At 40.7% G+C, this 24891-nt stretch overlaps 1 protein-coding gene across 1 annotated transcript in view; it reads right to left on the minus strand.

Annotated features, from left to right (window-relative positions):
• IFT80 (intraflagellar transport 80) overlaps positions 1 to 24891 on the minus strand; it is a 140531-nt gene that overhangs the window by 35533 nt on the left and 80107 nt on the right. The window contains exons 9-10 of the mRNA XM_073674807.1: positions 2496 to 2675; positions 1157 to 1275 (exon numbers count right to left, since the gene is read on the minus strand). Of these exons, the coding sequence (XP_073530908.1) occupies positions 1157 to 1275; positions 2496 to 2675 (299 nt within the window). The remainder of the gene's footprint in view (positions 1 to 1156; positions 1276 to 2495; positions 2676 to 24891) is intronic.

Consider the following 24891-nt stretch of genomic DNA (forward strand, 5'->3'; position numbering starts at 1 on the left):
TAATAGAAGCTGATCGGCAGGGGTGCCAGGTGTGGGACCCCAGCCGATCAAACATTGATGCCCTATCCAATAGATGGGACATCAATGACAAAGTAGTGGATAACTTATTTAATAATTGAGTTTTAAAGCACAGGAGTGCTAGAGTTAAAGCCGCGGAAGCAAAAACCAAGTTATACCACTGTATATACATTATTTCTTTCTCCATCTGATATATGGACAAGTTCTATATAATTTAGGACTATATAATTCAGTATTTTATTTTAACTCTGTAGAAGGGTGTTGGCACTAGAAAGCTTTTGTGGCTTCAAGAGGACAGGGGTAACACTAATTGTGTCTCCTGCTGAAGAAAGGGCACATTGTATTGGAGGATCTGGCTGCCATTACTGACTATGACGGCTTCTTTATCAGGTATACAGCACAAAATATGAGATAAGATAACTATGTACCATACAATCAGATTCTTCTTTATTCTATAGCACAGAAGTAAATGGAGAAGCTCCTGAAGTCGCCTGGTGACAGCAGGAATCCGCCTCAGTACTCGTACACTAGCAGATGTCTCTCTTAGCCATCAGCGTAGACCCACTGGTCTCAGAAACCGCACTCTTACATCATCTCCCCTTACCCCGGCCCTGACTGATTACCCAACAGCATACATGCATTTCTAGCTAACATTGCTTAGGGTAGTAGTGCATACCGCTTAGTGAGGCGTGACTGTCGTATGACACAATTCATACTGTACATGAATAAAGACCTGCATTATAAATGTATTTAAAAACTTTGTATTTTGTTTTTTCCCTGCAGCTGTTCACAAATGTGTTATCCCCGACCATTAAGTCGAGGCGTAGATCATGAACTAATAACAATGGGGCGGAGGCCGCCCTTTCACTTTGTAAACTAGGTGACCACACTTGCAACAGAAAGCTACAAAAACAATTACTTGAAAGGTTTTTCTTGGAAAGGGTCCAGATGTTTTGATTCTTCAACTTCTCCGAGAAGCAGAAAGAATTAGTAGCAACAGTACCACCTGCTTCCTATGACAGTATTTCAACAAAGGATACAAGCCTGGTATAGTGTCGGCTTAAAGGACCTTTGTAGAGCACATGATTGAAAAGCAATGAATCAAAGGAAACGATCCACAGACGGACAACTTGCTTACCTAAATACATAACACTGGAGAGAGGTGGAAACCACTAGATGTCCGTACTTCAAAGATGCCTTAATTACTCGGTCACGAAATTCCAGCAAGTCCATGGCATCATTTATTACATTGCGGACCTGGAAATATAGGCAATGAGTGAGGCTGCAAACTGACTCGTCACGATTCCAACACAAGTATACATGAAATGTCAAAAATATCAGCCCAAAAGACAAGGGGGAAGAGAAAAAAGTGTTGAAAAATTAGAAAATAATTTTTGCTTTTCATGATACAAAAATCTCAGGCGGACTCTCCTGAACTAATGCGTTACACGGAGTGGTGGCACAATAGGATCGCTGATCGGTAAACATTCACCAATTGGAAGGCAGACCAAGGTAAAGAATGCGGAATGAGCAATTTATACTAGATCGTGTTTCGCTCATTTAACTGTGTGATCAGTCTGTACGATAATTGTGAAAGGAGCATTTTTAAAGAACACTCGTTCAAGGTTATGGGTCAGTGTAAATGCAGCTTTAGATTAGACAGTCTTAAAATGCGTCAAATTACAGTGGTTCATGCTGGATTATAAATCTGGTGCATCTTTAGGAGGTCTAGTCAAGTTCACACTACCTTTTATTTGGTTTACATTGAACCAATAATTTACACCAAACTTTGGTGCAAGAAAAATAAAAAAAGTTAGACCACACCTCGTTATCAAGTGTGTCCAAATATCGCAGACATTAAATACTGCGATATATGGAAGACAGCCTTTTTTTTTCAAAATTAAGCCAGAATTCTAGCGCCTTTAGGTTCATAAATCAGCCACAATGTCTTCATTTGCCCCATCCGCTGTAGGAATAATTACCGACCAGCAGAGGACGTGTTTATTAATGCAAAAAATGGGCGGAGATGGAGTTGGCGCAAATCAATTCACAGGCCCCAGCAGATTAGTCACAGATTACTGATGAGGCTAATGATTATCTGGCCTGGTGTGACATCACATGTGCATCACTATGCAGCGTTGCTCCAGAACGACTAATTGAAAGAAGACCTGAGGATGCCAGGAGATAAGGAGGTTCTCAGGATTCCTCCCAGCGACCACAGATTACTGACCTAGCTGATGGACTGGGTCCTGGTCATCAATTCTCACCAACTCTAAAGGAGGCTACTGCATGCACGGCACAGCTCACTGGAATACAAGAGCGCCTATTTCCAATGATTCCCTTACCTCTTGACCCATATTTGAATGGGCTTTAGATACTTTAATAATTATAGCTAAAAATTTGTTTGTTCCCATTTTAGTGAGGGGCTTATAAATTAGAATGAAATTTTAAAGACATGTTATGAAATATAACTCAACCTGCATAGCTCTTCTCTTGGTTAAAGTTACTTCAAAATTCTTCCATTCCCAATGTTGCTCAATGACATGAGCAAAGATAACATGACCATTTCCACAAGCTCCAGCAACCTGGGTTCCATCTATCGACCATGTAAGGCTGAAGATACTACCAGTAGTTGGTTTTTCCAAAGCATAAGACCACTGAAAAAAAAAAATTAACAAATAAACTAACCAATAAACAAAAAGAAATATAACATTTATTCTTTAAATAATGCAATGAAAATGCAAAGTCATGTGAACAAAGATGAAACGCGGGACATAAAATGGTTGATTCTGCTCTAGCCTAAGCACACCTGAAGCAGCTGGACATCAGACAGCAGATGAGCCGGTGGCAGAGGTCAAGGCTGCTTCAATGAATAAGAATAGGAGATGACACGGCAAATGGTTCAAGTCTGCTAGAGACATTAGCAATATATGCAGGGCTATTAAGATTGATCAGAAGAAAGACGAGGCAGGCTTACCAAATAGAGCTCAGATGCAAAGCTAATTAGAAGACCCATTAATCAAAAACTGAAAAGGAACTTTATTCAATATGTAAGACGGCAAAAAAATCCATCTGTTTAAAAGACAAAATATGTCCAAATGCAAAACGCTGGACACATCGTTTAGTGCTTGGGGGAAGGAATATTTAATGCGTTTGCCATATTTAGCACTGTAATTTCTTTTGCAGTACATGCGAACCCACAAAATATCAAACTCCTGGGAAGCTTGTCAACTTTGGTAATATAAATATAATGAGGGTAGACAAGTGTAACTGAAAGATTTACTTGAAATACCGCCAGTCAATTTACTTTATGGAGATACAGTAAGAGGACAAATCGCTGAATGTTCTATACATGCTTGTATAATTATGGTGGGCTGCAGACTGCAAAAGGTCACCAACGCAGGGATCAAAGAGAACTTTGCTTCTAAATTAAAAAAAGGAAATTACTAGAGAAATGACCAAGACTTTAAAATCAACTGGCCTGAGGGGGTTAAGAAACAATTGCGATTTTGCACCTATCCAAAGGATAGGAAAAAATGTCTGCTCAAAAAGAACCTTTCCCCTGCATGCTCACAGAGGGAGGAAGGAGAGGAGGTCCAGCACGCGCCCAGAAGCTCCATCGAGTCTCTATGGCACTGACGGAAATAGCCGGCACAACAAAGTTTGTACCTGAAATCCCCAAGTTGACTCCAATATTCAGCTACTTGCCCAAGTTTACTGAACAAAATGCATTTTGTGGAACTGCCTGCCAAAGCTATTGGGTACTTTTTGGCAATGTTATTTAGGCAAGCTATGGTATAATTATCTGTTATCTAAGGTAGAACTATACCAAGGAGTGCCTACATATCCTTGCCAAAAGTAAACAACATATTTAGTACCATGCAAAAGGCTTCAGAGGTGGAAAAATGCTGCAAAGTAAGAATGCTTTCAAAAGTAGAAGTGTTGGTTTATTTTTATCAATAATCAAAATACAATCAAGAGAATTAACAAAAGAAAAATCTAAAATCAAAAGCATTTTTGGTGTGGCCACGCTTTGACTACAAAACAGCATCAGTTCTTCTAGGTACACTTGCACACAGTTTTTGAAGGAACTTGGCAGGGAGGTTATTTCAAACATTTTGGAGAAGAACTAACCACAGCTCTTCTATGGGTGTAGGCGTGCACAAATCATTCTGTCTCTTTTTGTAATCCAAGACAGACTTTATGTTGGGAATATCAGGGCTCTGTTGGTGCCATATCATCACTTCCGGGACTCCTTGTTCTTTACGCTGAAGATAATTCTCAAGGACATTGGCTGTATGTTTAGAGTCATTGTTCTTCTGCAGAATAAATTAGGAGCCAATCAGACACCTCCCTGATGGTATTCCATGAGGTATAGTTATGTGCCTTTATTTCTCACTATTGAGGACACCAAGAAATGGCAACGATGAGGACCTAGATGCAGTGGTCGGCCAAGGAAGTAGTGCAGCAGATGAAAGACACAACATACCTACTTCCCTTCGAAATAGGAAAATATCCAGCAGTAGTATGAGAACTGGCAGCAACCAGTAGAATCCAGCAACACCTATTTACCGTTTGGCGAAGTCTTGCCAGAAGTGATCTTCATGGACGAATTCTAGCCAAGAAGCCATATCTTCAACATGGAACAAGGCCAAGTGACTCAACTAGGCAACATATAACAGAACGGTGGTGCAGAAAAATGTCAGCAGGTACTCTGGACTGAGGAGTCAAAATCTAATATTTTGCAGTAACAAAAGACAATTTGTTCACTGAAGGGCTAGAGAATAATATAATAATGAGTGTCTGCAGACAACAATGAAGCATGGAGGAGGTTCTGTGAATATTTGGTGATGCATTCTGGCAAATGGAGTTAGGAATTTGGTCAAAATGTAATGGTGTCCTCAATGCTGAGAAATGCAGACAGATACTTTTCCATCATGTAATACCATCAGAGAGGTGTCTAATTATCTCCATATTTATTCTCCAGCAGGACAACAACCATGAACATACAGCCAATGTCATTAAGAACTATCTTCTCTGTAAAGAACAATAAGGAATCCTGGAGTTGATGATATGGCCTCCCAGAGAGCTCTGATCGCAAGATCATTGAGTCCTTCTGGGATTACATGAAGAGACAGAAGGATTTGCATAAGCCTACATCCAGAGAAGATCTGTGGTTAGTTCTTCAAAGTGTTTGGAACAAGCTTGCTGCCGAATTCCTTCAACAACTGAGTGTTAATGTACAAAGAATTGATGCTGTTTTGAAGGCAAAGTGTGGTCACATCAAATATTGATTTGATTTAGATTTCTTTTTCGTTCCTTCACTTTGCATTTGTTAAACGATTAACACTTTTATTTTTTAAAGCATTCATACTTTGCGGCATTTTTTTCCACACGTGCCTATTGTATATCCTCAAAAAAGCAGCACTATACAAAACTGATATAGCAAATGGTTAAAGGCACAGCTCTGCACCACTTGGGCAGGGAGAAAAAATATCATAAATGACCTTACACTCTCCAGTGTTAACTAGCACAATGCCATACTTCAGCTTCCTGAAGCCACGTTATTATGAAATGAGATACTGAGTTCCCTCCAGTCCGACCTCATTACACAGAGAAAGTACATGAAATGTAGAGAAAAGTGATCTTTTTATATAATGTAAACATAAAATTTTTCTTGAGGCAATATACGGAAGCTGAAACCACGTAGCTGCTTCACAGATGATTTCCATGTACATGTGAACTGTTGTATTGTTCTTAGAGAGCGGTAAAGCTTGGTAGAGCCTCCCATGTGTCTAGTAGAGGATTTCTATCAAATATGGGAGGAATTATAGGAGCTTAGCACTTGGTATATAATAAATTCTGTGGGATAACAGAACAGTTATAACTACTGAACGATTCCTATTATGTATTCCCACGTGTTTTTAAATGATTAGAAATATGACTCCCGTGTACGGAATATTTGGCACAACACAAGGAAACTTCCTGCTAATCGGGATCTGCTCTATTTTCACAACTGCACTCTTCCACTTTTTTTCTGCTTTTTAAGAATGAAAGACAGAACTGCGAGTCACTGTAATATTACTCACACTAAAAAAATTAATATGTAATAAAAAAATCAGGAAAAAAAAAGAAAACACAATACAGTTGTTTATAGCATAGACAAAAAAAAAGATCATAACTTTAGCTCTGTCACATGGTTTTGTTTAAAGGGAATCTGTCAGCAGGTTTAAGGGAATCTGTCAGCAGGTTTAAGGGAATCTGTCAGCAGGTTTTTGATATGTAATCTGAAGACAGCAGGAGATAGAGGCTGAGACACAGAATTCAGGGATGTGTCACTTGTCAAACTGCGTGTTGTTGTCTACGAAGGCTAAGTGCCCACGATGCAGAAATGCTGCATATTTTTTCCGCTTCTCCCTGGCAGGAAAAATGCATGCGGATTGTACATGCGGATTGTACATGCGTTTTCCTGCCAGGGACATGCGGAAGTGAAGCGTTCTTCACATGCATTTCCGCATGCGGGTTGACAAGCTCTTTCCAGGCGATTTTAGCATCACTTGGAAAGTGCTTGACAACTTGTTCACACTATATAAATCCATGCAACTGGCATGGATTTATATAGTGTGACCAAGTTAGTTTAAAAAAAAAAAAGAATAAGAATGATAAAAAATAAAGATTATACTTCCGATGTCCTCCCGGTGTTTTCTCCGCTGCGTCCGGTGTCTTGGGTGGCTCGCGGTGTTGTGAAGGACCTGCGGTGACGTCATTGAGTCATGTGACAGGTCACATGGCTCAATGACGTCATGGCAGGTTTTTCACAACACCGCGACCCATACAGCAGACCAGACGGAGGGGAGAAAACACCGGGAGGACATCGGAAGTATAATCTTTATTTTTTATTTTAAATTATTCTTTTTTTTACAGTTTCTATGGTACCCAGGTCTGAATGAGAGTCTCCTCTCCTCCAGACTTGGGTACCATGTGCAGATGCAATGATGCGGATGTCACACGGTCCAATGCAAGTCAATGGTGGCGATTATGCTGCTTGTCCGCAAAATTAATGGACATGCTGCGGATTTTCCTGCACAGCACATGCGGATTATCATTGGGGAACATGGGGCACGTATTATCAAGCGTTTTTTAAGCGTTTTCGCTGCGGAAATTTCGCGGCAAAAACGCTTGTAAAACGCATAGTGGGCACACAACCTAACTATGAAGAACTTCTCACTAAGAAATTAACACTGCCGGACTACACTAGTTCGGAAACGCCACCTCCTGTGATCGGCACCTCACCGTCTATGGACTTTGTACAGAGAGCCTGGAGTGGGCGGGGTTAGCTTTCTCAGCTCTGCTTCATTCTAAATCTAAAAGCTCTGATTGTGTCAGAACTGATGCATCCAGTAATCTAAGTGATACATCTTTGGATTCACTTTTTCTTTACCTACATTACGCTGCTCTCAAATGAGGTAGTAAAAGCCTGCTGACAGATTCCCTTTAAATACAGATTGCTGGAAATTGTTAATTTTGTCTCCATTCCTACATATTTTGTCCCTGGCACCATAAATATAGCCCATACTATTTATTTTACTCACTTATATAGTGCCATTAATTCCACAGCGCCTTGCAGACATTATCAGCACTGTCCCTGTTGGGGCTCACAATCTAGATTCCCTATCAGTATGTATTTGCGCGGGATTCCTCAGGGTTCTCCGATTTCCTCCCACACTCCAAACACGGGCAGAACATACAAACTCCTTGCAGATGTGGTCTTTGGTGGGATTTGAACCCAGGACCCCAGCGCTGCAAAGCTGCAGTGCTAACCACTGAGCCACCGTGTCTGCTAAATCGATCTTTTCAGCCAGACCATTGCTTCCCATGTTCTCCAGAAATAGATGTTCTACTAGAAAGGCGGATTTCATGTTTTCTTGTTATTGCCCTGGAGGAGATGTAGCTTTTTACATGTGATATTTTATTTAAATATTTCAATAGAAAAATATTAAAAATAAAAAAAAAATGTGTTTTTCTATTTATTTGACTGGCTTGTATAGCACCATTAATTTCCATAAAAATCATAATTTCATCATTGTACTTACATTTGGTTCACAACAGTTTTTCTGTATTAGTTTTATTGATTAACATTTAATACTTTCAGTCACCAGGTTTTTACTACCCTATCTGAGAATAGCATGATATAGGAGTAGAGACCCTGATTCCAGTGATGTATCCCTTTCTGAGCTGCTTGCTGCAGTTTTCTCTGCTGCAGATATAGCAGTTCTCAGAATGCTGAGCTCTGTATAACCCCACGCACATCCCTGATTGGCAGATTTCTGTGTACACTGTGAATAGGTAGAAAGCTGCTAATCAGTGGTGGGGGCGGGGTTATAAATAGCTCTTGAATATGGCAGACTACATAGTAGCAGGTTTGCTAGTCCCTTAGTGATAATCTCGTGTGATATACACGCCCTAGTGAAATCTCTCTGGTAATGGCCAATTGGACTTTTTTTTTAAAGTCCAATAAAATAATGAAATGCTTTATTTGAAAAACATGAACAAACAATAACATTTAATTATAAAATCATAACTGTTTTGCTTTTTAAATGTTTTTATAATTACATGTCAGTTTGTTCATATTTTTCAAATAAAGCATTTACTTTTTTTTTTTTTTTTTTTTTATTCGATTCCTAATTGTTTAGCACACCTTTCACTTCACTAAATGGTCCTGCCAATAAAGCTCATTTGAGAGATCCACTTTGTGAGAGAGTGTTTGTAATGAGACTCAACATCTGCAGCATTCCACTTCCCCTCCACACTGAATGCCAGAGAGGAGAGCTGAAATCTGTCACTTAAAGGGGTTGTCCGGTCAAAAGGGATAAGTCTGCAGTCACTATGTGGCTGCAGACTTATGAACCCCCTTAGCACAGGCACTGTGCGCTATGGGGATTTGCCGGTTCCAGACCCGGTAACGGAGGATATGTATGTGTTATACATGCCAGTGGGCGTGGCCTCCCTCTCCATACACTTATATGGAGCACCTTCTAGTCGGACAACCCCACTGGCCGTCTATGTCACTATATGGGGCATTGGCCCGCTCCATAAATACATATACGCATACATATGCAGCGAGGTGGCGCCAACTGGCTGGGGCTATGTATAACTTGTACATACCCTTCAGTCCCAGGTCTGAAACCGGCAAATCCCCGCAGCACACAGTGAGTGCGCTGCGGGGATTCATAATTAGTCTGCAGTCACACAGCGTGACTGCGGACTTATCACTTTTGACCGGACAACCCCTTTAATCTAATCACACTCAGGTCTGCTGTGCTCCAGCACGTCATCAGTCTGCAGTGAGGATCAGACTGTTTGTCCATACTATTGTGGGGGCGTGTTCATCTTCAGTACGTCTCTGTCTGCTTATGACTGATCAGCATATATAGATTTATTTTATTCTGCTCTGCAGAGCCTATTAAATGGTGTGTTCAGTTCAATTTGAAAAATTTGCTGCTTTTAAAGCCATAATTACCTAAAAGGATAATTTTAAAAAGGACTGTTTCACCCAGAAGCTCCTTTAAATTTACAATGATTGATATGTAAAGCGGTATAAAACACCTTGGCTTTAACTGAATAAACTGATTCATAATCACAAATCTAAAACACAGAACAAAAAAATGGAAAATTGATGATAATTTCACATCTCAAATTGCAGACACATTTAGGTCCCAACATCCAAAGTTTGCAACAGTGTTTTAAATTGTTGCAAAGAATTGCTCAATTAAAATGCATTCAACATTATCAATAAATCCGAAGATTGCTCTTTTATTCTGACATGATTTTGACAGATAAATAATTGTAAACTTTATTAACCTCTGTGCTAAACAGAGTACAATGCATCTGAGAGTAATTAGCATAGGCAGTGCAGATGAAGTGTGGTTTGAAGAACGGAATAAGCACAACAAGCTTTCCTAACTGATGCAAACCTCAAATTGACAGGGAAAGCTTTGGATAAAAAAATATTTAACAGAAAAAGCTAAATTATGTCGACAGGCCACGCTCACATGGAACGTGCACAGGTATTTCATCATGTCGCAGTTCTCAAAAGCAAATGAGGCTTCACTTTTATTTTCTGAAACAAATGATTTATGGACAATTTAGTTTCTTGGGCGTACCGGCAGTAAATGTGTAACCGCTTTATGTTTTCAATGTGGAACATCAGCAATAACATAGATGGCTGTAAGGATACCCAAATATTAAAACCTGAAATTCCAATGGGAGTTCCATACATCAGAACATAGTTAAGTCTTGGGGGCATATGTAATTAATTATACACATGAGAAGTTAGTTGTGAATATTAGGATTGGTTAGGTTACAAGTCAGGGCAGCGATTAAAGGGCCGGTGCTCATTCTTTTCTCGTTTTTAACTAGGGCCCTTTAACACCGGCGGTCATCAGCTGGATAAGAGTTTGTAAGAACACTCATTCTGGGCCATATAAACATGGTAACGAGCATCTGACAAATTCATCTTTTATGTGACCTAAACTATAATTGTTGCAAATAAAATACACCTCTCCATCTAAGCAGGAGCTCTGTTGCTGATAACATGCAGGGGTTGGGTTTAGGAGGTGGCAATAAGCGCTGGAACAAACTGTCCACTCGAATCATAACACTTGTGGATATTGACATTAGTATATAAGTGGTAAACCAGAAGCCATCAGAGCTAGCTCGAATCACCGAGGCTCAATGTATTACACAGCCGGCACCCGCCCTGCTCCTTAGCATAATCCATACACCAGCACTTCATGTGTGATTTATATGAGTGTCACATTTAGGGAAAAGGTTAAAGGGACTCTGTTCAAATCAAGTCCAGGCGCTGGGTGCATCATGGCGAGGCCAATCATTCAAATACATTTTCCCTCCTCCTTAGTCTTCATCTATCGCCGCCCTTCTCTGGCTCTATGAAGCCACAGCTGTCAATCAAAGAAGAGGTGGGGGGTGGAGATTGAGGGAAAATAAGCAGGTGGGAAGGTGCACTTAAATAATTGATGCACCCAGCGACTGTACTTGGTTTGAACAGTCATTCTGTGCTGATAGATTCCCTTAAAAATTAATTTGTCCCCATACTGTAAGCATCAGACGGTGTTAAAAGATCCTTTAAAGAAGCGCCAGTTGACTTGTTATATTGCCAACTGGTGGTCATTATAGACAGCGGTCTGCCCATATAAATGTGCTTTCATTTTTTTTTTATAAAATAAAAAAACAAAAAAAATACTTGTGACATGCCAAGTTTTGATTGGAGAAGATTGGGTGCTCTGACACCCATTGACTGCTCTAACTAAGGGAACTGAGAGATGTATTGATTAATAGACCATAGGGCTAAAGAAAAATGACTATACAAATCACTAGAAAATGGAATATAACTAAAGCACATCAGTGTAAAATTAAATGGGTCATCGTGTCACAGAGGTGCAATGTGCACCTCTCCAGACAGAAGTTATCTAATACATGAAGGATAGTTGGCAGAGGAAAAGGAAGGTAAAAAGTCAAAAGGAGCTGCAGTTTATACTTTGCGACTTGTTGGTGCATTCTTATGCTTTTATAATGGTGATAAAACCCCTTAGTCTCTTTGAATATTCATATATTTTATGGTAGCGAATATATTCTTTCATATTGAAACTACTACAGATTGGGAAGTGAGTAACATACACTGGCCAGGGACTAAAACATGATCTATTCCCATATTCAGCAGATCTTAACTTAAACTTTGAAAAGCAGCGATTGAACAAGGTTAGGCCTATACGACAAAGCACATCTGCTGTAGTATGATGCATGTTGTAAATAAGCCCAAGCACATTTAATAAAGTGGTTTGTTTTATTATCCTACTCAACTCCCTAAATGCACAAGGGTGTATGCCACGTAGGCAAGGTGGTTTATCTATCTTGATCTTGTTAACGCATAAAAGATGTTACTGAACAAAGCTTGGAAAGAAGGTTAAAAAGTTGCCACCTGGGGCTTTTTTAACATTCACCTGATCCATGAAGATTCCCATTTCCAACAGGGCTTGTAAAAAGCCCTGGAATTTCACATATTGCTTTTAGCAGTGTTTCAGTGGCCATGTAAATCATAATGTGGCTGGATTCTATTGTAAAGACACATGGACTGCTGCCAATAAAATCAAGCAGACAATATAAAAACCTGCTGAAGAAGCTATTTAAGGCATGAACACAAACAATATACTCCTGACCAGAGCGCTCAGAGTAACGCAGAACATAATGGATCATCTTGATGCATTTTGGGTTATTAATGATTCTTTGTACATCTGTGACTTCATTTAAAGTGTATCCATTGTAGGGATAAAAAGGAGCAGCTGTAACAGCAACGTGGGAGGTGGCAAGTGGTATCGATTATTCTTTTACCACCAATAAAAAGGGAAAAAAATTACTAAAATCTGTTGGTGTAATAACTCAAAACTGTTGAAATTTATCCTACATTAGAGTATTATGTATTCTAAAAGAAAGGCAAATGAGCCATCAAGGTCATTTTAAAATTTAATTAGTTAGAAAAACTTTCACTAAAAGGGGAGAAAACAAGAATCAATGATCAAAATGGGAGAGGAAAAAAAAAAAAAAACAGAGCAGGCATTAAAGGGAATTTGTCAGTAGGATCAACCCTCCTAAGCAGTGTATATGGGCATGGAGGTCATAGGAAGCTGAATAAAAGGATATCTTGATATCTGCAATGTGAGGTCTTATTCCAGAGAAATCCATGTTTTTCTTAATATGTAAACGAGCAGTTAAGAGCTATGGGCCGGACACTGATCTTCCCAATAATCTGCCTCCAGAGATGATTTTAAACTAGTTATTGAACCCATTCTACGCCCGGGTGGCGATCATTTTTATTGATACATGGTCTCCCATGCTGGTATGTGCTGCCCCCATCCTGGTATTTGTGCTCCCCAATCCTGTTCTCCCACCCTGTTGTTATTTGCATCCCCCATCCTATCCTGGTATGCATGGTACCCCCTCACCCCCCAATCCTGGGATGCATAGTACCCCCTCACCCCCCAATCCTGGTATGCATGGTACCCCTCATCGCTATCACGCTGCACACACATACAAAAAAATAAACAAACACTTATACTCACCTTTCTTCCCTGTGCTCCAGCGCTGTGTCCCGTTCTGCCGGAGGAGTGCGACGCCGAAGTACGCGCATGCCCATACCGCGCTGTTCGGCGCCATTTTTCTGAAGACACACTGCAAATGTGTCTTCAGTAAAATGGTGCCTGATAGTGCTATGCGCATGCGCCGATCCGACGCCTCACTCCTCCCCGGCATCCGGACCAAACAGAGGCGCCGCGGCAACGCTCCTACCGGTCAGGCAAGTATGGCGCCGGAGATCGCAGTATGCGTTCAGTGTCTACGCATACCGGGATCTCCGGCGCCATACACACTCCTCTTACCTGTAAAGGCTCCATGCGTGCTTCTGTCTGGAGCCAGACTGCGCAGGCGTGTCGCTTGCGCAGTCTATAAAGGCTTCAGACAGAGGGACGCATCTCCCATTATATTATAGATGTAATGGGGTGTTACCAGTGTGAGACATGTAATGATTGACAGTCTGCTTTCCTGATCTCAGCGCAGAGTTGTGTGTAATTACAACTAACATAGAAAATGAATTTTCTTATTACAAAGATATTTTAAGCTGCAGTTGTCTCAAAGTGCTTTAGCTCCCATCTCACACAGCCAGTAAAGGGAAGAAGGGCAGTACAGCAGAGCTGCCAGTACTGTGAGAGGACAAATGTCTTTGTAATGTGGCAAAGTTCAAATCTGCTATACTGTGTTACTTATAAATCACACACCGCTCTGCAGCAGAGCTGACAGCACTATGTCTCATTATAAACACATTTGCAACAGCAACTGTCCTTTCAAAGTTCAGCTTTGCTGTACGGAGTTAGTTGTAATCACACATGTCTGCTCTACTCCCCGCACTTTGTAATCACACAGCTATGCAGTGAGATCAGGAAAGCAGACTGACAGTCATAACATGTCTCACACTGGTAATGCCTCCTTTCACTTAAAATAAGCTCTGGAGACAGATTAATATTCAGATCAATGTCCGACCCATGGATCTTAAAAGCTCATTTACATATAAGAAAAATGGGGATTTCGCTAGAATAGCAGGACAGATCGCAGATAACAAGGTATCATTTCATTCAGCTTCCTATGACCTGCAAGCCCATATAAACGGCTTAGGAGGGTTGATCCTACTGACAGATTCCCTTTAAACAAGAGCATCTTTCAGCTTGACACCTTTCCTCAGATTAAACAGGACCTGTCACTATCCATAAATATATAATTTTTACTTGGCGTTAATGCCATTTTCTTTAACTCTAAATATTCTTCAGAAGACTGATTCAGTTAGGCTAAGTGCCCACGATGCAGAAATGCTGCATATTTTTTATGCTTCTCCCTGGCAGGAAAAATGCATGCGGATTTTACATGCGTTTTTCCCGCCAGGTAGAAGCATTTGTCAAGCGTTTTTGCATGCATTTCTGCATGTGGGTTATCAAGCGCTTTTCCAAGCGATTTTAGCATCACTTGGAAAAGTGCTTGACAACTTGTTCACACTATATAAATCCATGCAACTGGCATGGATTTATATAGTGTGACCAAGTAATATTTAAAAAAAAAAAAGAATAAGAATGGTAAGAAATAAAAAATAAATTTTATACTTCCCTTCCAATGGCCCCCGGTCTCCATAGCGATGCATCCGGTGTGTTGTATCGGTCGCGGTGATGTGAAGGACCTGTGATGACATCACTGAGTCATGTGACAGGTCACGCGACCTCCGTCAGCGGTTGCGTGACCTGTCACATGACTAAATGACGTCATGTCAGGTCCTCACACCACCGTGAGCTGTACAAGAGACCGGATGCATCGCTGAGGAGGCCGGGGGACATCGGAAGGGAAGTATAATCTTTGTTTTTTATTTTAAATTCTTTTTTTTTTTTTTTTAACAGGTACTATGGTACCCCGGTCTGGATGAGAGTCTCCTCTTCTCCAAACCCGGGTACTATCCGCACATTGAAACGCTTAATATCCGTGTGTGCAAATGTGCTGACACGGATATTAAGCTTTTCAATGCAAGTTGATGGCGGCGATTACGCTGCGTGTCCACAAAATTAATGGACATGCTGCATATTTTTCCGCAATGATAATCTACGCAACGGAAATTTCTGCAGCATGTGCACAGCACATGCGGATTATCATTGGGGACCATGGGGCACGTATTACCAAGCATTTTTTTAAGCGTTTTCGCTGCGGAAATTCCACGGCAAAAATGCTTGAAAAACGCATAGTGGGCACGCAGCCTTATATAGATTTAAAGTGAACTTGCCATAAATATGTGAATGTCGCTGTTCTTCTGAATCTGGCTGTCACGGCAGTAACTCACATGCCCTCCTAGCGCAGTGCTATTCACTGTGTTCGCTGCCGCGCTGAGTACATCATACAGCACTTCCAACTCTTCTGCATATTCCTGCTGCCTGCACCTGCATATAGGGAGGCTCGACCAGATCCTGCAGGAATTTAACCCTGCTGGGTCCTGCAAGGTTTGGCTTCCCCAGCCTATCCCCTGCCAGCAGAGGATATATTAGGCTGCTCCTCCCTCTGTTGCCTGCCTGAACGTAGGTTCCTGTTCCCGACCGTCTCCACTGTTCAGTTTAGTGTTTTTGTCTCATCTCTTCTGTTACTGACCCGGCTCATTTACCTGTTCTGTCTGACCTCTCCACTCCTGACCTTGGCTTAGTTTTGTGAACCAGTGTGCCTGCCCCGACCTTGGACCGCCTGACTGTGATTCGGTCTTCGTCCTTCTGTTCTCCGCTTTCCCGCTTTGACCCGTGGGTCAGCCGCTGCAGGTCTGGACACTGCCCTTGAGTGATACGCAAGAAAACTAGACACTCAGAATAGTTGAAATTAAATAAATGATTTACTATACAATCCAACAAAGGTTCACAAACGTTTTTGGTCTACATTAGACCTTCCTCAGTGTGCCTATTTTTTGTTAAAATAGTTTTTTTTGTTAAATCATTATAAAATTTCATTTTCCTAATCTCTTCGTGCGTCGGGGCGGGACTGTGAGTAGGGTCTTCAGAGGCAGCAGAGGGGCCGTGGCAGAGCTGGTGTCTTTATCCTCTTCCTCATTTAAAATTTAGCGCTGACAGTCATAGCTGCGGGTGGCAGTTGCACAGATTGATATGTTGGTGGGCTTCAGGAAAACGGCGACAGGTGGAAGCGCATGCGCAGAATGAGATATCGGCTTGTCATTGATCTGAGATCTAAATGACCAAATCAATCTGAACAACTGCTGCCTGCAGCTAGGACGGCACCAGCATGAAATTTAAATGAATATTTATTGGGATCACAGTTGAGTCAAAATGTGTTTCCATACTAAATTAATGTAAAGGGTGCCAATACCAGTGACACAGCAAGCTTTAGGTTTTTCTATTTCTCCTTCACATTGTTTTTGGTTTTAAATTATTGTTCATCATTTGCTCTTTTATATTTAACACGAGTGCTCTGTACTAAAAAAAACTTTCACTTGATTCATTTGTTTCAGGAGATATTCCACATTATGTACTTATACTTCATGGGTGCCAATAACGATGAGCAAGACTGTAAAGAATCTGACTTCTAGTCTAAATCCAAGATGCTGTATGATTCGGGTAGCCGGAGTATGGGTCATGTACGACTACAGCATGGAATAAATCTGGAATAAAGTGCTCGGTAAGAGAAATAACCGCAATACTTTTTACTGGATGTCGAGTACTACTGATCCAAAAGAAAACATTTACTCAGAGTGCTACTTTAAAAGACAAAAAGGACATCACTGCTTTAGATGGGATAAAAAAAGAAAGCGCATTGACAGGAGACACAACGCAGAGTAAGGGCAGGAAACACAAGGGTCCATGTAACGTTGTTTCCTTCAGTCTGACCGCTGTGATAAGGTCTGGATATAGTTTTAGTAAAGATCCTGCCAGTTTATTGAGAACTTACCAAATTAGCCACGTACATTATATAACATTGTACTTTTTATTCAAGAACAATAATCGGCTGAAGAGATGTGTATATGCACATCTCCCGGCCAAATGTATACCAAGACCCTCTTTTTGCTTATGTCAGTAAAGTCAAATAACTGTCTTATGGGCACATCAATGTATACATCAAATGAACACGAGACCGTATGTGGCTATAATGCACAGTGCGGCATACAATCTCTTATTGGGGCAGATTTACTCATCCTGTCTAATATAGAGACAGCGTAAACTTAAGACTAAACAGTCTGAAAATGGTACAAATTCATCACAGTGGCTCATAATAGATACATTTGGGGCATCTTTACTTTAGCGTTAAGTTTACATTCAAACTGTTTTTTTTTTTGTTTTGTTTTTTCTGAAGAGATCAAAAATGATGAGTTTCTAGTGGAAAGCTCTTCAGGAAACGCTGCTTCTTTTAGGAGTTTGTCACTTCCTGAAGAGTGTCAGAAGAGTTTTTCCTGAAGAGTTTCTTTTTTTTTTTTGCACCCTTTTGATTGGACACTGTTTAGTTTGGGGTGTTTTCCAATACAAGCAGCTTCAAAGAAGTCACATTCACTTTATCTATTCCCACCTGGAGTTTCTGAAAACCTGACGCAAAAAAAAAAATGCTGAAAGCCTGAACATATGAACAGCCAAGTGATTTTACAAAAGAAATGACTAGGTGGTCTTTCAAGTATCAAAGTGATGTTCAAGCATTTTTTTTTATGTACCAGCTTTATAAAGAGAAAAAACAAACCAAACTGTGTGCACATACTCATAGGGTCTTTTCAGGCAGGTTCACTGCAAAACCTGTGCCCAGAAAACACTCAAAAATTGTAAAGTGACCTCCGTGCAGCCCCATGAAACACTGTAGCTGCTGGATGGTCACTTTTCACTGGAGACCGACGCTGAAAAATGCTGAAAGTGGCGGCAGGTGAATAGGGAACTTACATTTAAAGCACCACTCCAGTGATGCAATAAAACGAAAAAAAAAAAAAAAAAACAGCTGGACTCAGGCTTTAAAAATAAAATTGGCGATGACCAAAGACAATGAATAAGCGCTCAGAAAACGAACCCCATCCCCTAAATAAAAAGATGCTTGAGGACAAAAAATAACACTGGCATTTCCTGAAGTGTCTTCCTCCTTTCAGGGTTTGCCTACCTGAAAAAAAAAAATGTTGTGTGCACTTGGCCAACACATTTTTTAAAAAGTTAGGATTAGTCCCCATCAATATTTTGTATGAATATTGTTGCATTAGGCCACTTTCCTTTTCTACAAAGTTACATTCACTTGAGAAAGGAACAAGAAGTTCGGTGCCGGACATGTAACTCAGGATTGTGGTGGAAATAATGTGTGAATTCTCCAAGTGTTGGAGCGGCACAAGTCACAGCCAGGAGCTGCGGAGTCCTTCCAGGGCTGCGAATCCCACATACTAGTTATAGTTTGTGTTCTTTTCTGACGTTTCCCCCCAAAGCCTTTGTTTTTGTTTTCTTTTCGAGCACACTAGGAGAGGGAATATGTATGTAATTGAATTAAGTTGTTTAATGAGGGACATATGCAGGTGAGGGGTTAATGACATGAACTGTTTTGTGATGAATCCTCAGGGAGCAGTTTGCTGATTCAGCTCCATTACATCAGGTACTTTACAAATGTCTGTGTTGACCAAAAACCTTGGTCTGGTTCTCTTCACCAGTAATCGCTGCGGTGGCATGTGACTCATACCTACTCAGCCCCCAATCCTCGGGCCACTCCTCGAAGTCCTACACGGGTGCGCTTAGCCACTGTTTACATTGGTGTCAGGAGGAGAAAGACAGGCATGAAGGAGCCAGAATTCGGAGGTTACCTTTGTAAACTTGTATTGCTGGTGGTTTAGAAATTGAGCAGCTGGCTTTAGTTAAATATCTTTCCGCCCGTTGGCTTTGCTGGAGCATAGATCACTCACTATTAAGGTTGCCTTTTCAGTGCTGACACAAACATTTTACACTTGGTTTTTTTAAGTGCTTTCAGATATTGGTTGTCAATGCTTCAGAGAACATAGAAGCAACTGAACACAAGGCAGGAGGAACTCTGCAGAAGTCAATGTATACTCCTACTACTGAAGGAATAAAAATACACTGTTCAAAATCACGTCAACGGCCAATGGAGCCAAAAATCATCAAGCAACTGAGGGCTGAATTCTAAATCCCTCCAAAAATCAACGTAATAATATTGAAATAAATGTCACCATGCCGACTGATAATGTGACTCAGAATTGTACATGGCCCCACATTCCTATATGCATCCCAACAACATCTGGGCATTCTGCTTATGAGATGACAAATGGTGTCCAATATGATCTCCCACCCAGACCTGGATCAGGGCATCAGTCAGCTCCTGGACAATCTGTGGCATTACTTGTTGGTGTTGGATGCACCGATACAGAATATCTCAGTGGTTCTCAATTGGAACCTGGTCTGAGGAATGTCAGGGCCAGTCAATGACATCAATGCCTTTATCATTCACAAGCTGGCTACAGTTGTGTCCAAAAGATTTGGAGACTGACACAAATTCTGAACCTGTGGTCAATCCTAAAAAAGAAGGTGGACAAAAAAAAAAAAAAAAAAATACAAAAGAAATTGTGATAGAGTCCAAGCACTGATTAGACAAGAATGGGAGGCCATCAGTCAGGATTTGGCCCAGAAGCATGTCAGGGACAATAACAGAAGTCGTGAAAAATAATGGACAACACCGTAAATATTGAGTGTTTATATACTTTCATTGCCAAGTACATCAAATTTATACAAACCTTATGAAATGCTTAAAATTGTACTTCAGTAACCATAAAAATCTGACCAAAAAAAAAAAAAACTATAGAAATTAAAGCAGCAAACTTTGCTAAAATCGAAATTTGGGTCAGGTCTCATAACGTTCACCATGACATCTCTAGACTCTTTCACGTTTGTCACACATGCTCCAGTGTGAATCTTCTCTTATCTAAAAAGTGTACAGGGTATCAATGGCGACCTGCCAAATTCTGGTCTTTTCTGGTGAATGCCAATTGAGATGCACGATGCTGGATTGTGGCCACAGGTCCTTCTACAGGACGTCGGGTCCTTAAGCTACACTCATGGAGTGTAGTTTGGTCAGAGACATGCACCCCAGTGGCCCATTTGAGGTCATTTTTAGGGCTCTAACTTTTACTCCTCCCATAAAGGAGCAGATACCAGTCGGTCCTGCTGCAGATTTAGACTGCATTTTTTTCATCTACACGAAAACAAATGGACTGATTTTCATCAAAGTTAGGTCAGTTTTTACCATCAGTGTTTTATCAGTGAAAAAAAAAAATAATTAATTATATTATATATCGCAAAGCTTCTCCTATTCACATATTGCAATATTAAAAGAGGTTGTCCACTACTTTTTGATTGATGACCTATCTTAAGCACAGTTGATCAATGTCTGATCGGCCGGGGTTCGACACCCGGCACCCGCGCCGATCAGCTCTTAATCAGTATCGGTGGCCAGAAGTACTTACTTGTGCAGCTGGCCATCTTCTGGTAGCGGCCGAGGCTTGGTACTGCACATCTGCCTCCTATTCAAATCAATAGAATGCAGATGTGTAGTACCCTGCAGCGGCCACTATCAGAATACGGCCAGCTCCGCAAGTGAGTATTTCTGGCCATCGGCTGCCACAAAAAGTCAAAAAGTAGTTGATCACTACGCACAGCACACGTGTTACATCCGTTTCAAGTCTGTGATTTTCATGAACCCATAGACTTGAATGGATGACTTTGATCCATGACTCGGATCAAAATCAGGCATCTCTATGCATTTTTTTGTGAACACACAGTCTGGTGCCATTCACATGTGCATGTCTTTTTACAAAGACTACAATTGGTAAGTGTTCTATTCTTGAAAAATACAGACAGAACACATACGTGAAAAACAAAACATCTGAATGAGTTCTTGTACTGTGATGCTTTCTTATTTTTTGAGTAGTGTAGAAGTGCATGAAGAGCTTCGACCCCCTTTACTATGAGCAATAATCTGTGCATCCATTGGAATAATTTACATTTCGACAGGTCAGAAACGGTTGTATCACTAATGTGAATATTTATCAGATATGCTTAAAGAGGTAGTCCACTACTTTTACACTAATGACCTATCCGATGACCTATCCTTAGGATAGGTCATCAATGTCTGATTGGCTGGGGTCCAAAACCTGGCACCTCTGCCGATAAGCTGTTACCGGTGGCCGCCGGCCGGAAGTAACACCCTTGCCGAGTTGCTCCGTTCGCTTGTAATGGCCGGGGCTTGGTACTGCACATCCGCCTTCTATTCAAATTAATAGGAGGTGGATGTGTAGTATTTTGTGGTGGCCACTTCAAGTGGACGAAGTAGCTCGGCAAGTGAGTATTTCTGGCCGGGGCCACCAACACCGATAATAGCTGATTGGCGGGGTTGCCGGGTTTTGGAACCGAGATGATCAGATATTGATGGCCGATAGGCCATCAATGTAAAAGTAGTGGACAACCTCTTTAAATGTCCATCAGCAGTAAACAAATAATTTCACATTAAATGGCTTAGACATGCACAAAAACATGGTTTGCCACATTTTTTTGCAAGTCTGAAAAAGATTAATTCTGCCAGGATGAAGGCTAAAGTGTGTCCACAGTCACTCTGTTTGCTTCATTCAAATCAATAGCTCTGTTGGGGCTCTATGGGGTTCCTGTTAGAATACATTTTTCCAGGGATTCTAAAAGAAACTCAGACATAGAACTCGGCAGATATGGCAAAAAATGGGCACATTTTATGTGAACTATTGAGGGCTGTGTAGTACATGAATAAAGGTACTAAGCAGTGCAACACATGTAGTGCAGGTAGACAGCAGTGCAGAGCACACTATAGCACATGACACCATCTGATGATGCCACCCCTTGACGAAGTAGACAACCGAAACGTGCGTCGGGGTGGACCCCACTCCATAGAGGAAGTCTTCTACCATCATTATATGGATTAGTGAGTATTGCTTGCAGCTATACCTTTGATAATGCACTAGCACTTTACACAAGGCACCTATACATGTCTATGGCCTCATACTATAACAAACTAAGATTTGGAGACAAGATACTGCTCATGCAATACTATACATAGTGGTGTATATTCACTCCACATTATATCTTTATATAGCTGCAGGGTTTGGATTCATAGATAATTTCCACAAACAAACAGTCATGGCTGAAAGTGTTGGCACCCTTGAAATTGTTCCTGAAAATGAACTATTCTCCCAGAAAATGATTGCAATTACACATGTTTTGTTACACACATTTATTTCCTTTGTATTTGAACACAAAAAAAAAACTGAGAAAAAAAAGGCAAATTGGACAGAATTTTACACAAAACTCCAAAAATGGGTCAGACAAAATCGATGGTACCCTCAACGTAATATTTGGTTGCACACCCTTTGGAATAAGTAACTGCAATCAATTGCTTCCTATAACCATCAACAAGCTTCTTACACCTCTGAACTGGAATTTTGGACCACTTCTCTTTTGCAGACTGCTCCAGGTCTCTCATATTTGAAGGGTGCCTTCTCACAACAGCAATTTTAAGAACTCTCCACAGGTGTTCAATGGGATTTAGTCCATACTCCTTGCTAGCCATTTCAGAACTTTGTTTCCATCCATTTCTGGATGCTGCATGAAGTATGTTTGGGGTCATTGTCCTGCTGGAAGATCTAGGACACAAACCCAGCTTTCTGACACTGGGCACTACATTGCGACCCAAAATCCTTTGGTAAATCTTCAGATTTCATGATGCCCTGTACACAGTCAAGGCATCCAACGTCAAAGGCAGCAAAACAACCCCAAAACATCTTTTAACCTCCACCATATTTGACTGTAGGTACTATATTTTTTTCTTTGTAGGCCTCATTCAGTTTTTGGTGAACAGTAGAATGATGTGCTTTACCAAAAAGCTCTATCTTGGTCTCATCTGTCCACAAGAGGCTTTTCCAGAAGGATTTTTGCTTATTTACGTACATTTTGGCAAACTGCAGTCAAGCTTTATAGGTCTCTGTATCAGCAGTGGGATCCTCCTGGGTCTCCTGCCATAGCATGTGATTTCATTCAAATGTCGACGGATAGTTTGCGCTGACACTGATGCATCTGAGCCCGCAGGACTGCTTGAATTTCTTTGGGACTTGATTCGGGCTGCTTATCCACCATCCTGCGTTGCAACCTTTCATCAATTTTTTTCTGCCGTCCCCGTCCAGGTTGATTAGCTACAGTGCCATGGGTTGTAAACTTCTTGATTACGTTCCACACCGTGGACAAAGGAACATCAAGATATCTGGAGATGGACTGGTAACCTTCACATTTTTGATATTGTTCACCAATTTTGGTTCTCATGTCCTCAGACAGTTCTCTTCGCCTCTGTCTGTTCTCATCCTTAGTGTAGCACGCACAGTCACACAATGCAAAGATTGAGTCAACTTCTCCCCTTTTTATCTTGTTTCAGGGGTAATTTTCCTATTGCCCATTGAGTTTGAACAAGCATCAAAGTTGTTTACCCAAAATTTGGAAAAGTGCCAACAATTTTGTCTGGCCCCTTTTTGGGGTTTAGTGTGAAATTATGTTCCATTTGCCTTTTTTTTCAGTTTTTTTTTGTATTGTTCCAATACACACAAAGCAAATAAACACGTGTATAACAAAACCTGTTTAATTGCAATAATTTTCTGAGAGAAATACTTCATTTTCTGGAACAATTTTAAAGGGTGCCAACTTTTGGCTATGACTGTACATCTATTTTTCCCTTGTTCCTCATCTCACGGTAGCACATGTAATAAAAGTAGAAGAAAGTATGATATATTAAATGTAGTAGACAGTAAATGCAATAGAGGTAGACTGCAGTATAAAACATGTAATAAAGGTAAGCAGCTGTGCAGTACATCTAGTAAATGCACAAAGTGATCCAGTATATTTAGTAGAGGAACAAAGTAGTGCAGGGAATGTAGTAGAGAAAGAAAAGTAGTATATAGTAGAGTATATAGTAGTAGGTAGGGCTCCTGTCCTGCTCTGCCCTTATCTACATTGAGGTAGGCTGACACATGGTAAGAGACAGTATAGGACCATCCCGATGGGTACACCTGGTCGCAGTGTGATGGCTTTTACGCTTTTTTGATCAAAACAGGGTTAACCAAGTACCTCATGTTATTTACATACACTATTACTATTTACCTACTACAGGGTATATGCTCATTTTGATTTTTCTTGGATTTGGTCTGTGAAATGGCCACAGTGTGAAGGTGCTATTACACATTGCATGTAAACCAATTTATGCTCCAGCTCATTTCTTTGGAATTGCTGTAGTTTCTTGTACATTGTACAAACATGAGTGTAGCCCCCCTTTGTGAGCTAGGTATTTTATGTATATAGCTTCCCTTGGGCAGGTGTCGGAGCAGTTGGGCCCTTGTCTTCCTATGCCCTTATCTATATTGAGGTAGGATAGGACTGTACCGATTGGGTACATCTTGTCGCAGTGGGTTGGCTTTTACGCTTTTTTGATGAAAATAGTGTTAACTAAGAACCCTATGTTATTTCCATGTACTATTTCTATTAACTTGCTACAGAGTATTTGCTCTTTCTTGGGTTTTGTCTGTGAGATGGCCACAATGTGAAGGAGCTCTTACACACTGCACTTATACCAACTTATGCTCTGCCTCATTTCTTCAGTTTATTTTTTTTAGTAGTATATACAGTGGGAAAAATAAGTATTTGATACACTGATGATTTTGCAAGCTTTCCCACCTACAAAGAATGGAGAGGTCTG

The sequence above is a fragment of the Phyllobates terribilis genome, unplaced genomic scaffold, assembly GCF_046119375.1.
Source record: "Phyllobates terribilis strain yellow unplaced genomic scaffold, ASM4611937v1 Scaffold_3__8_contigs__length_932513732, whole genome shotgun sequence".
In the NCBI taxonomy this organism is placed as follows: Eukaryota; Metazoa; Chordata; class Amphibia; order Anura; family Dendrobatidae; genus Phyllobates; species Phyllobates terribilis.